This window comes from Cricetulus griseus, chromosome 7, assembly GCF_003668045.3.
Source record: "Cricetulus griseus strain 17A/GY chromosome 7, alternate assembly CriGri-PICRH-1.0, whole genome shotgun sequence".
Taxonomy (NCBI): Eukaryota; Metazoa; Chordata; class Mammalia; order Rodentia; family Cricetidae; genus Cricetulus; species Cricetulus griseus.
This window is the reverse complement of record NC_048600.1, coordinates 3,074,480-3,096,713: the sequence shown is the minus strand read 5'-3', so window position 1 is coordinate 3,096,713 and position 22,234 is coordinate 3,074,480. Positions and strand designations below refer to the sequence as shown.

Genomic DNA, 22,234 nt, shown 5'->3' with positions numbered 1-22,234 from the left:
ATAGGACTCTTAACAACATTCTCCTATACTCATAGACCTGTGCTTTGCTCAGCTATTATGAGAGAAGCCTCCTCCTGCAGCAGATGGGAACAAATACAGAGACCCATAGACAGACAATATGAAGAGAGGGAGAGACCTTAGAACACTCAGCTCTAAAAGGGATGCCTCCATCAAATTCCTCCCCCCAGGGGCTCAGGAAACTCTGTGGAAGAGGAGGTGGATAAAATGTAAGAGCCAGAGAGGATGGAGGACACCAAAGAATCAAGGCCTTCTAGACATAGTAGGGCTGGCCCAGGTGTGAGCTCACAGACACCGTGTCAGCATGCACAGGGCCTGTATGGGTCCGCTCCAAATAGATGGAGTTCTAGAACTAAAAGAACAAGCAGACACACGTCCCCATCCCAACCCAGAAGCTATCTCCAACTGATAGCTACCTACAAATGAAAATTTTGTTTTAGTTTTCTCTAAGAGAGTCTCACTGGGGGAACAAACCACTCTTAAGGGTGGGCCCCATGCCCTGCAGTAGAAGGCCAACAGAAAACAAACTACACAGTGCCTTTGGAGGTTCTTTGTTTCATAATATTGTCAGGACTCTTTTTTTTTAATCTTGAAGGTCCTTTGCGTATATATGATGGCTTCCAGTTTTGTGTTTTTATGGGTTCCTGTGTGTGCAAATGTGTAACCCTCTGCATCTATATGTATTCTTGTGTTTTTGCCTATGGCTCTTTTTCTTGTTTAACTGTTTTTTTCCTACTCCTATTTGTTTCATCTTATTATATTTTATCCTATTTAAAAAATTGCCAGGTGGTGGTGGTGCATGCCTTTAATCCAACACTCAGTAGGCAGAGGCAGTTTTGAGGCCAGCATGATCTACAGAGCAAGTCTAGGACAGCCAAGGCTACGCAGAGAAACCCTGTCTTGAAAAACCAAAAAATAAAATAAAATAAACAGATAAGCCTTTCTTGACAAAACATGAAAACTGAGATTGTTATATTATTGTTAACAATACTTTGTATTGCTTCCTTTAAAATTGTGCCTGCTATTTGTCAATAATTTGTCAATGCCTAAAAGTCCATCTCCTAACAAAATGACAGTTGTTCCAGTGCCCTGAGATGATAGCCAGCACCCGATGAGGTAAAGGTTAGTGACAAAATTCAAGGGACCAGTCCTGAGGGCCCTGCCTTCTGGCTTCGTGTTAGCTAAATATGACTGAAAGGGTCTTGACACTTCATTTCTGGCTGTTCATCTCTTTTCCTCAGCAGCCAAGCAACACACCCACGCATGCAGACAATCAGTACAGGCCCCTCTCAGCATCATGGATACAATGCATGGTAGTTGCATGGTAGTTGATCAGCAATGATTTTGAAGAATGTTCTTGATCAACGGGAGAAATATAGGGGCTGGAGAACTGGCTTAGAGGTTAAGAGCACTGGCTGCTCTTCCAGAGGTTCTGAGTTCAATTCCCAGAAACCACATGGAGGCTGACAGCCATCTATAACAAGATCTGGTGCTCTCTTCAGGCAGGCATACATATACATGCAGGCAGAACCCTGTATACATAATAAATAAATATATCTTAAAAAGGGAGAAATATGGGCTGGAGAGATGGCTCAGAGGTTCAGAGTGCTGACTGCTCTTCCAGAGGTCCTGAGTTCAATTCCCAGCAACCACATGGTGGCTCACAATCATCCGTTATGAAATCTGGTGCCCTCTTCTGGTGTGCAGAAATACATGGAAGCATAATGTTGTATACATAATAAATAAATAAAATCTTTTTTTAAAAAGGGAGAAATATATAAATTAATGATCAAAGGATTAAACAATTCTTGTCAGATCTAAGAAATAATTGGATTCAGGAGAAAGTGATAGGACATGGAGGGGACACTCATGCTTGCTTCTCTGAGATAAGCACTTTCTTAAGGACTTTCCAAAGACCCCAGAGGGATTTCTTCTGCCAAGCTTTCCATTCCCAATGCATGCATAGATTTCTATAGAAAAGTTTGTCTTTTTTTGAGACAGGGTATCACTATATAACCCCGCCTAGTCTGGAACCAGACTGGCTTTTAATTCACAGAGATCCAACTGCCTCTGCCTCCACAGTTCTGGAATTAAATTCGTGCCCCACCAAATCTGCCCAATGTTTGTCTCTAATAGTTGCCAAGATCGAAACAATTCCTTTAAGACACTCTGAACAGAGTACCTGTCCAGCATGGGTATCTCTACTGCTGCCAGATCTTGCCTCTTATTCCTAAGACCAATGAACTTTGTATGGAGCAACTTATAATTTTTTCTCTTTTGTTTTTGAAATCTACCCCTTGCCTTAACCTCCTTGAACACATTAATAGTTTGTCAGGGCATATGGGTTCCCATTGCAATGGTTTGCTATTGTCAAATAAACATCATTATTCTTTGGTGAATATTTTGGATTGACATCATGTGTGCAGTCCTGGCCTCCTTCCTGCTGACAGACTTCTCCAGAACACAGTTAGGCAGGGCAGCTGATCATTACTGTTTTGTTGGACTCTGCATTTTGAGGGGTAGACAGAGAACCCAGCATCTCTCTTCTGGGCTTTTGGGCTTTTGGATGTATGGTTTTGGAGTATGAGACCTCATTCAGTTCTAAACTGGTTACTAGAAAGAGACCTAATGGAATATCCATCATTTGTGTTTTAGCCTCTGTTCTTGGGGGAAGCTATGACACTCATACGCAGTTATAGGGTCCTGGGGCAGATAGTCCCAGGCCATGGATTCAGGTTCTGTACTCAGAGGTAGGTTCTCCACAGGTTAGATATGTAAGCAGAGCCTCAAGCAGACCTTTTCCTCCACAGAGCCTCATCCAAGGATGTGCTTCTAGTTAGAAGCAGGCAGGAAGCTGAGGCTTCAGAGATAGTAATCACATCAGAACCATTAGCAGTCCAATACCCTCAGTGCCAAGAACATGGACACTCATGGCTCGGGGAGCCAGTTTCCCATACTTGCTAACCCTTGTTCTAGGCAGAGCTTATCTGTGTTGTTTTATGATCACATTCTGTCTGTGCTCATGGTATAGTTCTACCAATGAAGCATTTATACTGATAGCACACATGTGCTCATGGCCTACCTGTGCTCATGGTCTCCTTGTTATGGTGATATTCCTTTGCTCATGATCCTTGGGTACTCGAAATATTCCTATACTCATGGTATACCTGCACCCAGGTTCTAGCTGTGCTCAGGTTTAAATGTGTTCAGTATCTACGTATGCTCAGGGTCTACTTATGCTTAGAAGTCTGGTTTAACCACATCAACTCTGTGGTGAAGTAGACATCATTTCACCAGCACCTATTGGAGACAAGTATGTCCAGGTGTAGTGAGTACCAATGTGTAACTAAAATTTTGTATCAGTCCCGTCTTGTTCTGTGTTCCACACTATAGAACAACACTACAATCCACAAAGGTCCTCCATGTGGTTCACCGTTTGCAAGGAAGGCACCAAATGTGTGCTGTCTCAGTGATTTTTGCTGAAAACCAGTACAAACCCAGAATCCCATCCTTAGCAATGGAGAGTGTCCTGATGCAGCTAACAGAAATCTGGATTTTCCTGACTTTGACTATTTTTCCCTTTCCTCCAGTCTGGGATCAATTCAAACCAGTAAACCTGAAGTTTACTGAACCATCATACTAGACGGCATGCAGTTCCTGCCACCAAGGGTGTATATGTAGGCCTCAGAAGTGACTAGAAACACTGGAGAGAGGCTGTAGGATGTGGGTAGGCATGGGTATAGGACAGCCCTGCAATTTGAACTGACCCTCAGAGCAACACCATTATTCTGGTGTGGATGGGGGAAGGAGGAGGAGACAACCTGTCCCAGACTCAGGGCTATGTGGAGGCAATGCTTTGAGGATTGCCTGAAGGTGGGTGGGACAGAGGGAGGAGAGGGAAGCGTGGGAATGAAGGAAAGACGGACGGAGGATAGAGAGACGGAAAGGTGAGAAAATAAGGAAGGATGGGTAGATCGTGAGCACTGGAATATTAATATCCTGTCCCGGCCTCCCCTCTATACCAAATTTCTTGCTTTGTTGGTAATTTGTGCTCCATTTGGCTCATGGATGACCCATTTCTTAAAAAGGAAGCAAAGTGAAGACCAAGATAATCCTGCAGATTCAGGTCACTGGGAGGCTGCCTGTTTATAACAGATAAGTGTAAGAGGATTGCAGCACACTGCTGCCCAGCCTTCCTACTTGGCCAGGAGTGAGGGTGGTGACTGCTCCTGGGGGATCTGTCTAGGAGGGGACCTTCCCCGCTCTGGGAGTGCAAACTAGATGTGGTTGACCTATGCAGCAAGTGCTGAGGTTTCCTGGGTCCCTTGAGGAAGAAAGAGGGACAAAAACTGGAGGGGAATAGTCAGGAAGAGGGAGACTGCCCCCCAACTCTTTTGTGAAGTTCCCTGATCCCTGGAATTCACTTTTTTACCCTTCTCTGAGCCCTCCCTAGCTGTTGTTTTGCCTTTATCTAGTGGGTATCTCACCCAGCGTGTCCAGATTCACAGTGCTTCCCGCCCACGGCAGCTCTGTCCTGTTAAACCTGTTACAGACCAGCAGCTTCCATGAAGGCTCTGTCAATAAGTCCATTTCTATTTGGTCCCCTGAATCTCCTGTCACTACGTTCCCACCCTCTCCTGGATCCCAGGGACTGGTGTGGTCCCTCCCTTTGTGAGTAAAGCTGCTTCTGCCATGACTGAGGTTGCTGGCTTCTATACCAGCCCTAACCTGCCCCTTCAGAGCCCTATGCAGACAACTATTGTCACCCAGGGGAGACGCTTCACACCTGATGATCACTGAAGATACCTTAGGTCCTCACTGTGCTCTCTCTCTCTCTCTCTCTCTCTCTCTCTCTCTCTCTCTCTCTCTCTCTGAAACAGGGTTTCTCTGTGTAGCTTTGGAGCCTATCCTGGCACTCGCTCTGTAGACCAGGCTGGCCTCGAACTCACAGAGATCTGCCTGCCTCTGCCTCCCGAGTGCTGGGATTAAAGGCGTGTGCCACCAACCCCCGGCTACAAAAGTGACTCTTAAATAAATAGCATTTCTTCGATAATGAAGCAGCTGTGTGAACTGTCCCACATAAGAAAGGAGAGGAGGGACCCTTTAAAGCCACCTTTGAGCTCTTTTTTTTTTTTCTGTAAATGTGAAAAAACATATCCTGGAAGGGAAACACAGGAAGCTAGGCACTGTGACAAGATGGGGCAGCGAAGGGTGAGCTGCAAGAAAGAACCTCGTCCCTGCACCTGAAGTCCTCGTGAAGTCTTGGGATGCTGAGGCAGAGCATACCTCTGCACCCTGGCTGGGGACACCCACCTCGGCCACATCCGGCACGTTCACCATCTTCTTGGTCTGAGCCACATGGCCCACAATCCCAATATCCAGTGGGAATACGATCTCAGAGTCAGGGGGCACCAGGCAGTCCTCCAGGAGGCTGTGTGGCTGCACGCTGAAGAGCCGTGTGGCAAGTTCGGCTATGCCATTGCGCTGGCGGTACATAAAGAGGCTGCAGCGGTCAGCATGCAGGATGGTGCAGAGACGCCTCAGGACCTTGAAGACCACACGTTCCATATTGATGCTCTCCTGCATGTCCTGCACCAGTTCAAACAGTGCTGCACTCTCTTCCACCTGGCACAGCTCTCGCAGGCTGCCACAGTCCACCAGCAAACCATCTTCACAGGCCCCTGCCACATTTTCAGGGCTCAGCTTCTTCCCAAAATATTGGTGGGCGAAAGTGGGGTTCCCATCTAGGAAGCTTCGTACCTGTTCCTCACTGAGGCTCATGGTGCCCCTGCTGCTGTGCCCACGGCCTTTCACCACTCCCAGGTACACATGGATCTGCAAACACTGTTGTCAGCAAAGTCTTTCTTAGTGATGATTAGGGAGCCCAGGGGAGACCGATGACTCATACCACAGACATGGCCGGTCCTCTCTCGTCTCAGAGGTTCAGCAGTCCCAGTTCCCCTGAAAAAAAAAAAAAAAACTGGATATTTGGAATGGGGTTTAGAGTTAAGCTGGGGAGGGGGGTCCTGTCTGTTGCAGGAACTATGGGTAGTTAAGGAAAGGCAAGTCACTTCTGGGGAAACTGATCCTGAGATCGAATCCCAAACGAGGTAATTCCGAAAACACAGACTATGAACCCTCTTTGCTTGCAGAGCTGCCAAAGGATTTGGGTTGGTACAGCAGGAAGTCCCTGGTCCTCCTGTGCTCAGGTACCCTGGGTGGGTGGTGAGTATTGACCTTCCTGAACTGCAGTTGCCTTCTGAGGCTGAGAGTGTAAGGAGGGGTCCATGCCTAGAAGAAAGAGATAAAGGGATTTTAGGCAGGTTGCCCCCAGAATCCTTGTTAGAAGTTTGCTCCTCACTTCTTTGCTTGGGCTGTACCTGCTATGGAGAACGCAGCTTTGGAGTGGCATCATGCTGCAGCCTTGTGGTTATCAGTGGCAGGAGCTGAACAACTGCCTAACATAAACCCAGGACTTTCCTTTTTGATGTTACCAGTCAACAGGCCCCAGGCCCACATGTCCTCTCTATGAACTCTGTGTGGATTCTGGACTAGCGCCTTCCTGGCCTCAGGGTTCATAAAGTTTATATGATACAGTGGAATTACACAGAGTGTTGTGTGAGCCAGATGGTGGAAGTGTTTTCTACTTCCTTGGACACAGAAACTTACTTTTCAGGCATATTTACTGGTGTTGCTAGATTCTTGACCTGTACCCATCCACAGCTGCACTGTGAGCACTGATTTACAGACCTGAAAACCTGTGTATGGGTGAGGGTTAGTGCTTCTGGATGTCAGTAGGTGCCCTGGTGTTGGCTTCTGTGGTAGTCATGATGTGATGAAAAGAAGTGTGCCTCGGAAACTCAATTCCAGTGTCCAGATGCTCTGCTGTAGGCCAGCCCTGTGTGCCAAGCACTAAGCACATTGCAGAGGCTATGGGTGCTTTACACAGGTGTGCATGCCTGATATGAGAACACATGAGCGCTGATGGACATAGAACTCTGTCCATTGTGTGAGCTGGCATAGAGCACCTGTAGCACAAATGCTAATTGTTCTTAGTAATAAAAACCCGGAGTTAGATATAGGGGTAAATGCTGAAAGATCAGAGAGACAAAGGAGCAAGCCACAGCCACACCTCATCTTGCCAGCTTCACAGCCAAAAAAGAGTGAGCTCCTGTCTCCTCCCAGCTTATATTCCTCTCTCCACACAGCCATATCACTTCATTTCTCTCTATACAGACCTCTTGACTTCTATAGTTAACTAGTGGCTAGCTCCACCCTCGGATCTTCCTGCAAACTTTATTTGTTACAGTACAAACAATGTATCACAACAGCACCAAACCTGACCTCAGATATGAGAGTGGAGGATGCATTAATTGCAAGGATTTCTGGCCATTATTCCAGGTGAGACCCAAATCAAACCATGGGCCTCTGGGAGTTTCCTCATTTTGCCTCTTCCATTTATCACTATACTTTCCACAAGGGTATAGAATTTGCATGTAATTTTGACTTTTTGCACCAGCTGACGACGTATATGTTTGGTGTACATATACATACACATATCTAATGATTTCCCGGCATAAAACTCTGGCTTTGTGCGGGCACCTGCAGTCTCCTTGGCAGGGGAGGTTGACTAACCACACAGCTGTGTGTATACATTGGGATTAGTTGACTGTAACAGGGCCCTATACCCACAAACTCCTGCCTCTGCTGAGTCTTGTACAACTTCCTTTCAGGGATCTGCTAGGAGGTCTCTCTCTTTTCCTAAAAATAGTGAGTTCTGACTGGGGACTCAGGGCAGGACTTCAGGACAGGAACAAACACTGCAGGGTGGAGTTTAGGCTCAGGGCAGCAGGCACCTGCTTGGCATTACCCTGGAATGGCTTGGAACAGGCATGGCGTGTTATCTCTGCTGGGTGAGAGGGAATGTCTACAAGGCCACTTTGTTCCACTCTGAGACCCCCCTCCCTGTTCCACTACCACAGGGAAGCCGCACTGGTGTGGAAACCACAGGCAGCGGCAGTGATCACAGGACAAATTTAGCTTCGAGTTCACTCACCTTAACACATCCAACATCCACTGTGGTGCTACTACATAGTCTGTAGGAATACTGGTTTAGGGGTGTCGGGAACCCAATAATCCCCAGAGGAGCCCTAAGCTCCTGTTGATAGGAGTTCTGCATAAATGTCTCAAGGCAATGGCAATGCACTGATTGTCCCCTCCCTGTCTCACATCCTTAAACATCTACTAGTGACGCCTTGGGGTTCCTGATTGGGGTGGACTCAACAAAGTCACAAACAGAAACCTGTGGGGCATACCTGTGAGACATCTGTAACACACCTCTGTGATGCACAGCTGTGAGGCAGCCCATAGGAAACTCCTGTGAGGTGCCCTTATGAGATATACCTGTGAGAAGCACCCCAGGAGGTACACCTGGAAGCTGCACCTGTAAGACACAGGCATGCTCAAGGTGCCACTGGGCTCACCAGGTGACTTCTCTACAGATGCAACCAGGGGATGCTTACTGAGAGTGAGACTGTTCCATTTACCAGTCTCCTATTAATTTTGACTCATCAGAATGTGGAATTTTAAAATGAGTCACACATCCTGGGAGTCATTTAGAACAGGAATGTGTCATCACCAGCTGTTACGGGAAGAGAATCTGGCTTCTTGTACCAAATTGTGGAAAGGATACAATTAGACAAGGAGCAGTATGTTCTGGAATTAAAATTAACCAGTCAGGGAAAAAATGGCAAGAGATAGAAGTGGGGAGAAATCAGAGCTCACTACCAAAGTCCTATCCTGTCTATGAGCAGAGGAACAGAATATGCATCTCAGAATGACATCCTGAGAGCAGGGTAAGAAAAACCATAGCACGAAGACAGGGGACAGATCAAATACATAGGCCTTCTGTGGGGACAAGATGAACAGACCTTCAGCTAGGTTTCTTTTTGAGACAATAGTCTTGCTGTGTAGATCAGGGTGGCCTCCAACTCAAGACACCTCTGTATCTGTCCCCTAAGTGCTTGGATTACAGGCATGAGCCATCATGTCCATCTTAGTCTAGGCTTCTTATTTTATTTTCCCAGCTAATAATGACTGTAGCAGGCTTTCTTGGGCCACCAGTCCACAAATCACAACAAAGAGACTTATTATTAATTATGAATGCTCAGTCTTAGCTCAGGCTTGTTTCTAGCTATCTTTTGCTTATTGACAAAAAGCAATTTAGGAGAGAAATGGGTTGTTATTTTAGCTTACAATTCCAAGTTACAATCTGTCATCATTTGGGGGGAAATCAAGACAGAAACTAAAGAAGCTAATCTCACCACATCCACAGTTAAGAGTAGAGAGAGAATAAAGCCTGTTTGCTAGTTTTCTTAACTCTTCTTTTTTTCAAGACAGGGTAGCTTTGGAGCCTATCCTGGCACTCACTCTGTAGACCAGGCTGGCCTCAAACTCACAGAGATCCGCCTGCCTCTGCCTCTGCCTCCTGAGTGCTGGAATCAAAGGTGTGTGCCACCAACACCTGGCCTAGTTTTCTTATCTCTTACAGAGTTCAGCCTAGAGGATGGTGCTGCCCACAGTGGGCTGGGTCTTATGTATCAGTTAACAATCAAGACAATCTTCCACAGACATGCTCGCAGGTCAATCTAGACTATCCTATCTCAGGTGAGTCTAGATTATGTCTGTAAGTGTACATACTTACCTCCTCACGGTATGGCCAGGTGGGTGATACCTTTCTTTATTTAGAAGTAGCCATTTCTTCCAGGCTTGTATCCCTGGGTGGCCTCTAACCCCATAAGATGAGCCATTGGATGGTTCAGTTAGCTGTCACGTGGACTGCAGATGTTGGAGTTACGGATTTTTGTAGTCCTACTGCCACCACTGGTCAGTACTAGGAAGCTGCTGTTTTTGATGCTCTGAGTCATCTGGGTCATGTGTGCCCTAGTGGGCACATGAGTCATCTGACTCTTCATCCACCCCAAGTTGACCCCAGAGCCATCAGCTCATATCCTTTCAGGGTGAACATGAATCTGGCATCTGTCTGTTGGTAGAGAAACATTGCTCTGGGCCAGGTTGTTATGTGAGGTCGGGAAGTGAATGGCTGTCTACAGCAAGAAGTCAGAATGTGGCTCCAATATTAGTGCAGGCTCAGTGACACACAACCCGTTTCCAAAGGGCTGTAGCCAGAGTGCCTGGTACATCTGTTGACCTGTGGGATAGTGTCCTGTCTCTGTGGTGAAGGCTGCCTGTCCACCACGGAGTTTCATGTGGGGGCTGGGGAGCCTCCCTGGCTTTGAGGGTAGAACATTTGGGCTTTAACTGAGCAGAGCCCATCTAAGAAACATTATTTAAGAAACTCACTCATTTGTTTAAGAAACGTAGGGGACCCAGAGTAACATTGAGCACTGACAAAAGTTGTAGAGTCACCACAATACCCAAGACCAGAAAAGAGCTTCCTGAAAAGCAGGAATGTCCTGGCTTAATCACCTCCTGTGAGGAAAACCAAGGTCTGATTAAAGAGACCTCAGACTCTGGGGTTGGGTAAAACGCTTCTGTCAAAACTGATATATAGTGAGAAGTCAGTTCTTCCCAGCAATTGTCCTCAAGGTACTGACCTGTGGCATTGTTGAAAGAATTTAGGAAAAAGCCAGAAGCTTCTTCTAATTGTCATGGCATGGGGCCATTGTCCTCATTTCTTGTCCACAGAGATATCACAACTACATAGGATTTTTTCCACAGCTGTAGTTCCAAAATGAAAAAGGATTTATTGCAACTATCCTCTAACTACAAAATGTAGAGAAAACCGGGGCTGGAGAAATGACTCAGAGGTTAAGAGCACTGACTGCTCTTCCAGAGGTCCTGAGTTCAATTCCCAGCAACCACATGGTGGCTCACAACCATCCATTATGAGATCTGGTGCCCTCTTCTGGTGTGCAGATATACATGGAAGCAGAATGTTGTATACATAATAAATAAATAAAATCTTTAAAAAAATGTAGAGAAAACCAAAGGGAGACAGAATTGTGGTTGTTATAAGCCAAACTCATTGAAGGTTTCAACCTTTGCACAGTTTTAACTTCCAATCCCCACTCTAGTTCTGGTGACAACGCCTCCCCTTTCACATCTAACTTCATATCTATCTATGAATTCATGCAGCCACTCCTCCATTAGTCTAACCATTATCATAAATTCATTCACTGATATCTGGTTAAGCACATGTATACGATTAAACCATATTGATGATTTTTTATCTACTTAGAGATATTTGTTAGATACAGCTTTGCCACTTCTGGCTGATATTTAATATTGTACAGCATTCAGTTTTGACAGTTGTGTTGAAGTATAATTGACAAAATCAAACTTGTACACATTTAGTTTGGTCCCCAGAGATCAATCCTGTCTTTTGACTCTGCCTCGACTCCTCAGTTGGCACCACTGCTGGCAACTCTTAAGTTGCTGACCTTCTTGATACTCAGTTACTGTATTACCATGTTTAATGACTGGTTTTTGAAAACCAGGTTTGCTGTCTTCTCTGTGCAGCATTTGCTTTATTTCAAGGGGACGGAGACCCTGGCACCTTTGCTCTTATTGTCTTGGCAGGGGTCCTTCCTTTCATTGTACCAGTAATTGTTCTCTGCCTGCTTGTGATTTGCTGTCTCAGATGCAACTTCAGTGAGCATCCCTGAGCAACTCTGTGAGTGTTTATTTGAAAATCTGGGGTGATTGTCCAGCCACTGTGCTCTTGTTTGCCCTTCACAAAGGTTTGATCTTGGGTGTTCGGGGCTGCTTCTGTCTGCTAAGGGAGAACAGCTCCACCAGGACTGTCCAGCCTTGGCTTTGGCAGTTCAGGAGCATAAGGAGTTAGTGTGGTAGAGAGCAGCAGCAGCATGATTACAAATGAGGAAATGAACACAGGAAACACAAGAACCCTGCTTTAGTTCCACAGGGGGAAGCAAGGCCCAGCCTAGTTGGAGTGGTGGGAGGCTGGAGCATGTGGGCGATAGAGCCAGGTCCATTTTTGAAGGAAACCAAAGCAGAGAAGGGTCTCTCTCATTCTTTGTAGCGTAGCATCAGTGCAGGCTCCTGCAGAGGTGGTCTGGCTGTGTCTTCATGATGGAGATGAAGAATAGCAAGTCTCTCTCGAGAGATGGGCCCACAGATTCCGGATCCCATAGCTGAGATGTGGACAACTGACCGCACTGTCTGCCCATGATATGGCTTACCTGGGCTTTGTAGTATCATAGACCAAAGTCCGAGGAGACATAGAAGGACCCCTATTAAGGGCTTCAGCTAGACTCAGAGGAGACTGTCAAAGGCATGTGGGCAGTAACAGTCTCTGAGGTCCATCCAAGAGGACCTTGCTCCTTGGGACAATTTGCCCTTCCATGTTAGCCTTACTCAGAAGTGCTGTGACTCATCCTGATGATTTATTACATGGGTCTGGGGACAAGGAGAGCATCCAGAGCTGCACAGGCCTTCGTGGCCCTGGATTGGCAATAGTACTGGCTGGACATAATATTTTGTTCCCCAAATTCCTCCTGTGACTGATGAAGCAGTGGTCCCCCAAGGTTGTTGTCCTGGTCGCACTCATTATAGGATTTGATTTGGGGTTGGCATCAGTGCTAGGATAAGCTCACATGTCCCATGGCTCCATCCATTTTGGAGAATGAGGGCCTAGTTAAGCAGGTGTGGGAAGCATGGCTGCATCCAGGGAGAAGCCTGGATCAGGGGACAGAAAGACAGTGGTCTGTACATGTTTAAGGACAACAGCCAATGGATGACTATGCCTGCATTTGCATGACTCGTGGGAGACCACTGTGGTGGGTTTAGGCAGGACAACTGACTGGTCTGAGTGGAAACCTTCAAGGGGCAACCATGAACTTGTTTTTGGTAGGTAGGACCTACAGCTCACTGTGCCTCTCTTTGCAGAGTCCATCACATGAGGGGTTCAACAAGGGCATACAATACACAAAGGTACCTATTCAGGTAGCTCTTGGCAGGCAGAGCTATTGGAGCCCAGGAATGAGAAGTAACAAGAAGAGGAGGTTTGGAAGGTTCCTGGGCATATGGCCCCCAGGGACAGTCTTTCAGTGGGAAGGGTCTCTAGGGCAAGTGACAAATGACTAGGCAGTAGGAGTTGATTCTCTGAGACATTGCAGGAGGCCTGACCTCAACAGAGAAAGAATACCAGAAGCTCTTCCAAGGTCCTCTTAAATTACAGCATTCAACTTGTGGCTGAAGGGACTCAGCCCCAAAGGATGGAGGTGGAGTGGAGGGTTTGTGGGAGGGCATCAGGCATTCACTAGCTGGTCTGAGATCAGACCAGGAATGCCCTAGGCACCCAAGCCTGGGCCATGTGGTGCTTAGAGTAAGAATGGTCACCATAGGGTGGTATTTGAGTGCTTAGTCACCAGGGAGTGGCACTATCGGAGAAGGATTGGAGGTGCGGCCTTGTTGAAGTAAGTGTGGCCTTGTTGGAGGAAATGTACCATTGCCAAGTCTCCCTCCCTCCCTCCCTCCCTCCCTCCCTCTCTCTATCTCTCTCTCTCTTTCTCCTTATGGATCAGGATGTAGAACTCTCAGCTACTTCTCCAGTGCCATGTCTAACTGCATGCCATCGCACCCCCTGCCATAATGACATTGGACTATCCTCTGAAACTCTAAGCCCCACTTAAATGTTTTCCTTTATAAGAATTGCTATGGTCATGGTGTCTCTTCACAGCAATAGAACATTGACTAAGACAGACCACAAGGGAATATTTGGGGTGGGAACTCCTGAAAGCCTTGGAACCAAAGCCTTTATGACCAGAAAGTTTTTCTAAGATGACACATTTTGTTACAGAATTTCCTGATGGAGTTCATCCTAACGTTCTCTCACAATTTGAGAATGAGATCTAGACCCTAGGCCCATACTCAAGTGTAGCAAGTCTCCTGAGAACATTCCAAGCTACAGACCAGTGGTTGTCAACCTTCCTAACACTGAGATCCTTTATGTTGTGATGACCCCCAACACAAATTTATTTTTGTTGCTACTTCATAGCTGTGATTTTGCTACTGTTATGAATTGTAATATAAATATCTTATATGCAGAATATTTGATATGCGACACCCAAAGGGGTTGCAAGCCACAGATTGAGAAGCACCGCTAGAGATCACTATGGCTGGTAATTCATAGTTCATGTTCTTCACATTTTAATTGTGTAAATTTAAAAAAATTATCTACACAAATATTCACAGGCCATGTACTATATGCCAGATGCTATTATTGGCACTGAGAACAATTAGTGAACAAACAGGGATTCAGTGGTCAAATAACCAAGTCTACTTGATGGAAGGTTGGCTGGATCCTTGAGGATGACAACTCTAGGCACAGAGGGAAAGGGAAATACAGGAGCTGGTGGCTATTGGATAGGGCCTGGGTATGGACGGTGAAAACAGCTCTACAGTTTTAGCAAAGCAGCTGCAGGAATGAGCTTTTCTCAACTGAGTGCAGCAGTTGGGGTGCGTCTTGACTTTCTTTAAAGAAGAAATACAAAAATCTCAATGTGCTAGAATGAGGCCTTGAAAGGGCAAATGGAGATAAGAGGCTGGAATCCAGCCTGAGGCTCCAGGAGAAAGTTTGAAGTGAACCATGAGTTTGGGGGTTATCAGTATATAGGTGTTTCTTACAACTATGAGGCTGCGTGGTAAACCTCAGAGGAGTGAATGGTGACAGAGAAGGCAGTGTCACTTTCCATGTACCCCATGCTTGATGCGTTGGACCTTAGCCTATAGTATGCCATTCCCTTAGTTATCTGAATAGTGTTTTCTCTCTCTCCCATAAAGCTGTGTCAAGAAGTAGGAGCCATGGTTTCCTGGTTACTATTCCCAGACACTCAGAACATGTTGGTGGTCTGCTAAAATCTTTAGAAAATGAGCAGTTGCAGGACTGACAGTCACAAGATTCTTTCCTGTATCCATTTTCACTTGTTTCAGATAGAAAAGAATGTGAGAAATTACTATTTTATTGGCATTTGGTGGCTCAAAATATGAGAAACAGTTTTACAATCTTACTAAAATTCATGCCACTGCTTGAGCTAACATAAAAATTCTGTTATCAACTTAATAGGCCAGTGAGATTGCTCAGCAGGTAAAGTCTGGTGACTTGAGTTTGGTCCCTGAACACACAAGGTGGAAGAAGAAAATCAAATGCTCCAAGTTATCCTCTGAGTCCACATCCCACATGCAAATGCACGGACACAGTGAACAAATGCATGCAACCATACAAACTAAAAAGAGCATTTTCTTATATGTTTTGCAATAACATTTCAAATGAAAGCATTTATATGCTTTTTATTTATGACTTCAATGTGACTTGCTATTTCTTGCAAAATCCACTGTTTTTGTAACTCTGTCACTGACAACAGTATTGCAAAATTGGGACATGAATAAACCCTGATTACATCTGACTCAGCAGAATGCTTGCTCCCGTCACTGACAAGAGGGTGCTGCTCTGATTTGAATGCTGTTTTCACATAAGTTGATGAGTTCTAGGGAGGACAGGAGGGAATCATGTTGGAATGCTTTTCATCAGAGATGAGATATGCAATGTGCATACTGTTACTGCACGGGTGATGAGATATGCAATGTGCATACTGTTACTGCACGGGTGATGAGATACACGATGTGCATACTGTTACTGCACGGGTGATGAGATACACAATGTGCATACTGTTACTGCACGGGTGATGACTTCCAAACACTATTGAAGAAATGCCTCTGGTCTTAAAATGATGGCTACAGCCACAATCCATTTTAAGTCCAGTCTGCATCATTCACATTTCCCTTCAACTTATAAGTTAGCAAAATAAGCAGCCCCGGTCAGATTTGCATCATTTGTTAATTCCTATAGTATAAATTTTGCTGCTATGGTAAATCATAAGCTGTCACCTGGGGCTACTGGGCAAGAGGTTGGGAGACACAGAGCAGAATATACATTTTTGCTTAGCTTGATGCAATTTCAGAAAACAGGTAACAGAAAAGTGTGGTAAAGGGTTGGAGAGATGGTTCAGTGGTTAAGAGCATTGGCTGCTGTCCTGGAGGTCCTGAGTTCAATTCCCAGCAACCACATGGCAGCTCACAACCTTCCATAATGATGTCTGATGCCCTCTTCTGGCATACAAGTGTACATGCAGATAGAACACTCATACAGAAAATACATAAATAAATACAATTTTAAAAAGAGTGAACAGAAAAGCATGGTAAAATTGAAAGTGGTCACTAAGTATCTGTTACCCATATTTTAATATAATTTATTTTTACCTGGGCATTGCCAGCTTCACCAAGAGAGAGAGAAAAACAGAGAAGAGGAGGCTGCTGCATGTGGTTTAGGTGAGTTGCTCACCTATGTTCATAGCTCTAGCTATGAACATAGTGAGACCACAAGACCATTCTGTGGCACAAATCTAGACCTACACTGGGAAAGCCATGGGTGTCTCGCTGGACTTACAGGTTGAGTGGCTAATGAGCTTCTCAGGAGATCAGACTGAATGAAGTATGATATGTACTTGAGTTATTACAGGAGGATCCAAAAGGCCAATGATTTCTGTTCACTATTGATAATGATTATATATATATATATATATATATATTCATTATATATATGTTGATAATGAATATATATATATATATAATGACAAATGAAAAGGTTGATAGCAGTCATAACTGGGCAGTGCAAACTAAAGTCACAGTGAAAAGCTATCTATGGACACCAGACTGGCAGACATACTAGGGAAGTTGGTGTCAACCTGGGTTACCAAGAATGCAGACTCTTGGAATGTACACACATGGCATGGGGGAATGAAAAGTTACTCTGGTAAACAATCTTTTGGTTTCTTTAAAGGTAAAAATAAGTGTGTGATGGAGCCCAGCAATCCCACCCCCATTGCACACCCAAGGAGGCAGAAATGGACTCATAATGACTTCAATCTGCATGATACTGCTTTTGAATAGTATCTCAGTCACTCCTGTAGGAAAAGCTGGAGGGTCCATCATGTTGAAAATAAACACCTTTTAGTAGAATCCTATTTAATGATAAGAACAAAAATCCATTGATTCATGCAAGAGTATGGACAAATCTGAAAGGTACTGAAGCCAGAAAACATTGCTCACTGCATGAGTCTATGCATAGGAAATGACGCAATAAAAACTATAGTACATTGCTAGGTATTGGTGGTGCACACCTTTAATCCCAGCACTTGGAGGCAGAGGCAAGCAGATCTTTGTGAGTTCGAGGCCAGCCTGGTCTACCAAGCAAGTTCCAGGTCACCCAGGTTATAAAGAGAACCCCCGTCTTAAAAAAAAAATCCAAACAACAACAAAAAATTATAGTGCACTGTAGGGAGAAACAGCGGTACCTCTAATCATGCTTTTTCCCTACAGTGCACAGACCTGGAGTAGGGGAAAAGCTGAGGAGGCTAACCTTTGCAGAAGCTGGGGCAGTACTGAGTCTTGAGGTGGTCACTTGTATAAATGTATGTAATTGTCCAAACCCATGCAATTGTACAGTTAAAATCAGTGGTTTTTATTGTGCATAAATTGCACCTCAGTGCCAGGAGGGCAAAAAAGTAAAGACGGTGTTATTCACAACCCAGAAATTTAATTCTTGGGTTACTTACTGCAGGTCTCAATGATTCAGGACACAATATGATGCTTATTGCAGTGAAATGGGATAGCTATAGGGCTTCATGACCAGCAATGATTGGGCTATAGCTGTGTACAGCATCATGGACACACTTCACAAACATATATGGAACAAAAGAAGCCAGACAGGAACAATCAAACTCTGTGATTCACTGTACAAAGTTAAATAAACAATAAAACAAAAACAAAACCAGGCCAAGCCAACTATAATGGCTAGGAATGCATTCCTGCTAACAAACATCTAAGCAAGTGCAGGAAGATAGATCTGGTGGGCTGAAAGGCTCTGGGCTGCACCCTCAGGCATTCAGTCTTGTATCTTGGATGAAGCTAGATAAATTCTTTTTTAAATGTCATGAAGATGTCACATGTATATTTAATATTTTCTGTTATTGTATTCCACAAAACACAACTTTTTGTTTTGGTTTGGTTTTTGGTTTTTTGAGATGGGGTTTTTCTGTGTAGCTTTGGAGTCTGTCCTGGAACTCACTTTGTAGACCAGACTGGCCTTGAACTCAGAGATCCACCTGCCTCTGCCTTCGGAGTGCTGGGATTAAGGCGTGAGCCACCACTGCCTGGCAAAACAACTTTTAAAATAATAAACACTACGGACCTGGAGAGATGGCTCAGTGGTTAAGAGCCACTTCCAGAGAACCAAGGTTCAATTCCCAGCACCTGAATGCCAGATCACAACTGTCTGTAACTACAGTTCCAGGGAATCTGACACCCCCACACAGACATACATGCAGACAAAACACCAATGTACATTTAAAAAACTTACTACAAAAATATAGACAAAAATAATAAACACTGTTATGTCCATCTCTGAAAACTCATGGTCATGGTTTCATGAGTTCTTTGGAAGACTCACAGGGTGTTTTGCCCAGAGATGCCTGTACTACCTGACTGAAGTGACAGGTTAATCGTGGCTATTCCCGGAAAAATGGGGGTGTGTGGGTGAAATAAATATGAATGCTTGTCTTCAGAATTCATGAGCTAGAGATGCAACCCCAAAGTCATAGGTTCCTGGGGTTTGGTGGGACCTTTGGGATGTAATTAGTTGAGTAGCTTTGTCATGGAAGGACTCTTTGGCTGCTCTGAAGTACGATGCCCCACACCACGCTATAGTACAACATAAGAGCTTCACGGTTGCAAGCACCTCTGGAACTATGAGCTGAACACACCTGTTCTTTGTAAATGTTATGTATTCAGTTACAACAAAAGAAAATGGACTAAGACATAGGTTATAAAGAACAAAAATACTTTTTAAAGTGGTGGAGTAGAAAAATTTAAGAGCTCAATTAATTGAACCAATATTCTAGGAGGTGCCATTTTAAATGCTAGCAAACATGCAAATATTAAAGTAAGATTCAAAGGCGATAGGAAAATATTACTTAATCCATAGTTGCCATTGTATTTCTGCCGTGTCTTTTCCAGGCTTAGCGCCTCTTCCTTGTTTTCGGTGGGGGACAGTGATAACTGCCCCAGGAGGCTGCCAGACCTGCCCAGGCTCCATGGGAGCTTGCTCAGTATCTGATGATGTTGTGACTCTTCTCTGACGTGTGTGTGTGTGTGTGTGTGTGTGTGTGTGTGTGTGTGTGTGTGTATGTGTGTGTGTGTGTGTGTGTTTTCTGGAGTTGCTCTCCTTCCTGCCTGTGAGCCCCGCAGGCCACTTGACTAGACTATAACTACCCTGGGCACCCTCCTTGGCAAGCATGAGAAGTTAAACAGGCACTGTAAGTGGAGGTTGAGGAGGGCTCACAGTAGAGCATGGTGAGCTCTTCCTTGGTGAAAGGATCCTGACATAAAGCAACTCAATCTGCTCTAAAATCCTGCATGGGTTAGTTTCAGTGTCAACCAGATTGCCCCTCCTGCTGTCTGCTGACTCCATGCTGGGCAGAAACTGCAGGGTGATTGTAAGTGGTCCAGTACACTGCAAGTGCTCTCGGAGTTCCTCTAACTCTCCCAAATTCCAGCAGAGCTCCTTCTCAATGCACACCAGGCTGCTCTCCTGCAATCTTGGGGTGCCCCTGCCCTCAGAATAAAGCTGAATTGGCTGAGCTTACAGAGTCTTCTCAGTGGAATTCCCCTCTCCCTGCTGCTGCTGCCCAGTTAGGCTCTTGCTGAGCGACTTCCCTTATTCCTAATGCTGAAGAGACACCTGCATGCCAGCTCCTGGACCTATGCTTCAGGCAGAACTAGATCAATGTTTAGTGTATCAAAGACACACGCTCAAACAGCCATCCCAAGATGCGGGTGGAACCTCCCTTAGCCACCTGATAGGGAACTCACATTTGTACTACAGCGAAGTCCTGTACTATGGGGATCCGCTGCAGGGGCTGGAGTCCCGAAGGCAGCCGGAGGAGCATGGCCTGTGCACAGAACCCAATCCTAGCAGTTACTGATTTATTCATGGAAAGCCCGTCTGGGGATAATAGGGAACCTACCTCATCGCTTGTTGTGAGGAGTGAATAAAAGAAAGTTCTTGAAAGCTTTCGGTACAGACAGGCTTCAGACAAAACTGAGGCAATAAGGAAATTAGAATAAATTTTGAGAAATGAAGAAGCAATGTCAGGTGAGGATCACCGTGGAGTGTGAATTTACCCTTGGAGTGGGAACCTCATGTACAAGGGACCTGTGGTAATTTTAAGAAATGTAAAGATTGTTAAAGAGTTGGCAGTGCCCATCTAGAGGAGAGGCAACCCAGAACAGACTGTGAGTCCTCTGATGGTAGAAGAAATCCCCACAGCCCTGCTCAGTTCTTCCACCTTAAGGTCGAACTCATTCTTCTTGGAGGTGTCCTCGATCCCTGTCTCCCCAAGCCCAGACAATCGCAGGGCTCCTCTATGGGGAGCAAAGGGGCAGCTCTGCAACTCGCAGCAGCTCCAAATCTCGTTTCCCTGGAAACTGGAAGAACCAGTGGAAGTTTGCACTGAGCTCTGCTCTCTAGCGTGGGCGCCACGATCCTTACGCAGGCTCGCGGAGCCTCCTGGGCCACAAGCCAAGCTCACGGAGGCAGGGTTTCGTCTTGGCTTTCTGGCGAGTCATCATTCACCAGGCGCAGGGCCGGTAGGATGCTGTTTCAAATTCTGCTCTGCCTGCTAAAAATACAGAGGCTGGTTCGCTCTTTCTGAAGCTATGGGCAGAAGCGAAACCCACGCAAACGTCCGGGAGTCTTTGGAAGGCCTCCATACGCCCACCAGCAAGTGGCTTCTAGGAGGGGTGGGCGAGAGCCCCACGCTGCCGCGGACACAGGGGCGCGGCTTCCCCAGGCAGTTACAGCTCTTGATTTGGGGAGGGTCCCTGAGCAATAAATAGGCAAGTCCCTGGGAACCTGCTGTACCAAAGGCCGGCGCGCAGGCGCGTTGTCTCCACCGCCACCCCCACCACCCCTGCGCCCGGACCCCGCTTCTCCCGAGGTTCGGAAGCTGTGCAGGCGGCCTGAATCATCCACACCCGGGACTGCGGGCCAGGGCGGGGCTGCCGGAGGGAGACCTGAGGGGTTCAAGTCCGGATTTGAGCTAGCACGGCACTCCCCGGTGCGCACTTGAGCGCAGGACGAACTCATTCACCTGTGTGTGAGGAAATTTTCAGCCAGATTGGAGGCGGGACTGGACCCAGAGCTGAACTCACCCGAGGTTGTCCCCAAGACAACATCCGGGCCCTGCTCCGTGGCTGATCCCTGGAGAGAAACCCCCTACCAGTTCTCCGGCACACCCTATTCACAACCCCCAAGCCCGTACAATGCTCCTCACAAACCTCCAGGTAACACACCTTCTCCTGCGCACACGCCACGCTTCCACGCTCCCGGACACCTCACGCGCGACTCTGCTCTCTGTGCTCGCCCTACGCACATCTTGGAATACACAGCGCTCCCCCGCCGCCACCACACAGCACATGTGCGCACACCACCCTCCCACACCCCATACTGTAAGGCCTGTGCATGCCCTCACACATGCACAGCACACACCTCTACATGACAACGATTCCCAAAGAAACACCCTTCGTCCTCGGTCCCCGAACACCCTGCTCACTCTGCTCCGTTCCTTCGGGACATTTTCCTCCTCCCCCTTTCCTCTCCCGGCTCTTCTCCCTCTTGCCCACCCCTAGCGCTGAAACCCCTGCTAACTTCTGCGAGCTTCCGGGTCCAGCCGGGTGGGCGTGGACTGGGAAAAGCAGGCGCAGGGCTTCCCGAGGTGGGAGGTCCTGGGGGTGGGGCCCGGGGGTCCCTGGAGAAGCAGGCCCGGGCGGAGCTGCGTTCCCGCGGCGGCAGGCGCCGGACAGCGACCGCGACAGGGGGAGGACAGGAAGGCGGAGACTTGGCGAGGGGCCCCTTTCCTGAGGGCGGGCCCGAGGGGAGTCCTGGGGCCCCGAGGGTCGGGAGGGGGCCGCGAGGGTGGTGTCAGGGCGAGGCGCGCGGAGCCGCGGGTGGGGGGGGCCGCGCGTCCGGGATCGGCGCCGCGGTCTGGGGAGGGGGCGCGCGCCTTGCGGTTTTCCGCGCCGGCTCGGTTCCCGGCGGGGTCGCGGCGGCAGCGGC

The 22,234-nt window shown here is 46.7% G+C and overlaps 1 protein-coding gene and 1 long non-coding RNA gene across 2 annotated transcripts in view; both read right to left on the bottom strand.

The window, feature by feature from the left end:
* Positions 1-10,823, bottom strand: part of Pde6b (phosphodiesterase 6B) — a 49,513-nt gene extending 38,690 nt beyond the window's left edge. The window contains exons 1-3 of the mRNA XM_035448007.1: positions 9,722-10,823; positions 6,090-6,309; positions 5,332-5,979 (exon numbers count right to left, since the gene is read on the bottom strand). Of these exons, the coding sequence (XP_035303898.1) occupies positions 5,332-5,799 (468 nt within the window). The 5' untranslated portion in view covers positions 5,800-5,979; positions 6,090-6,309; positions 9,722-10,823. The remainder of the gene's footprint in view (positions 1-5,331; positions 5,980-6,089; positions 6,310-9,721) is intronic.
* A 422-nt stretch (positions 10,824-11,245) lies between these two features.
* On the bottom strand, positions 11,246-22,082 carry LOC118239177. The gene is made up of 2 exons (XR_004770844.1): positions 21,668-22,082; positions 11,246-12,738 (listed from the first exon to the last, which is right to left on the bottom strand). It is a non-coding gene; the product is annotated as an uncharacterized LOC118239177 (long non-coding RNA).
* Between the last annotated feature and the right edge of the window lie 152 nt (positions 22,083-22,234).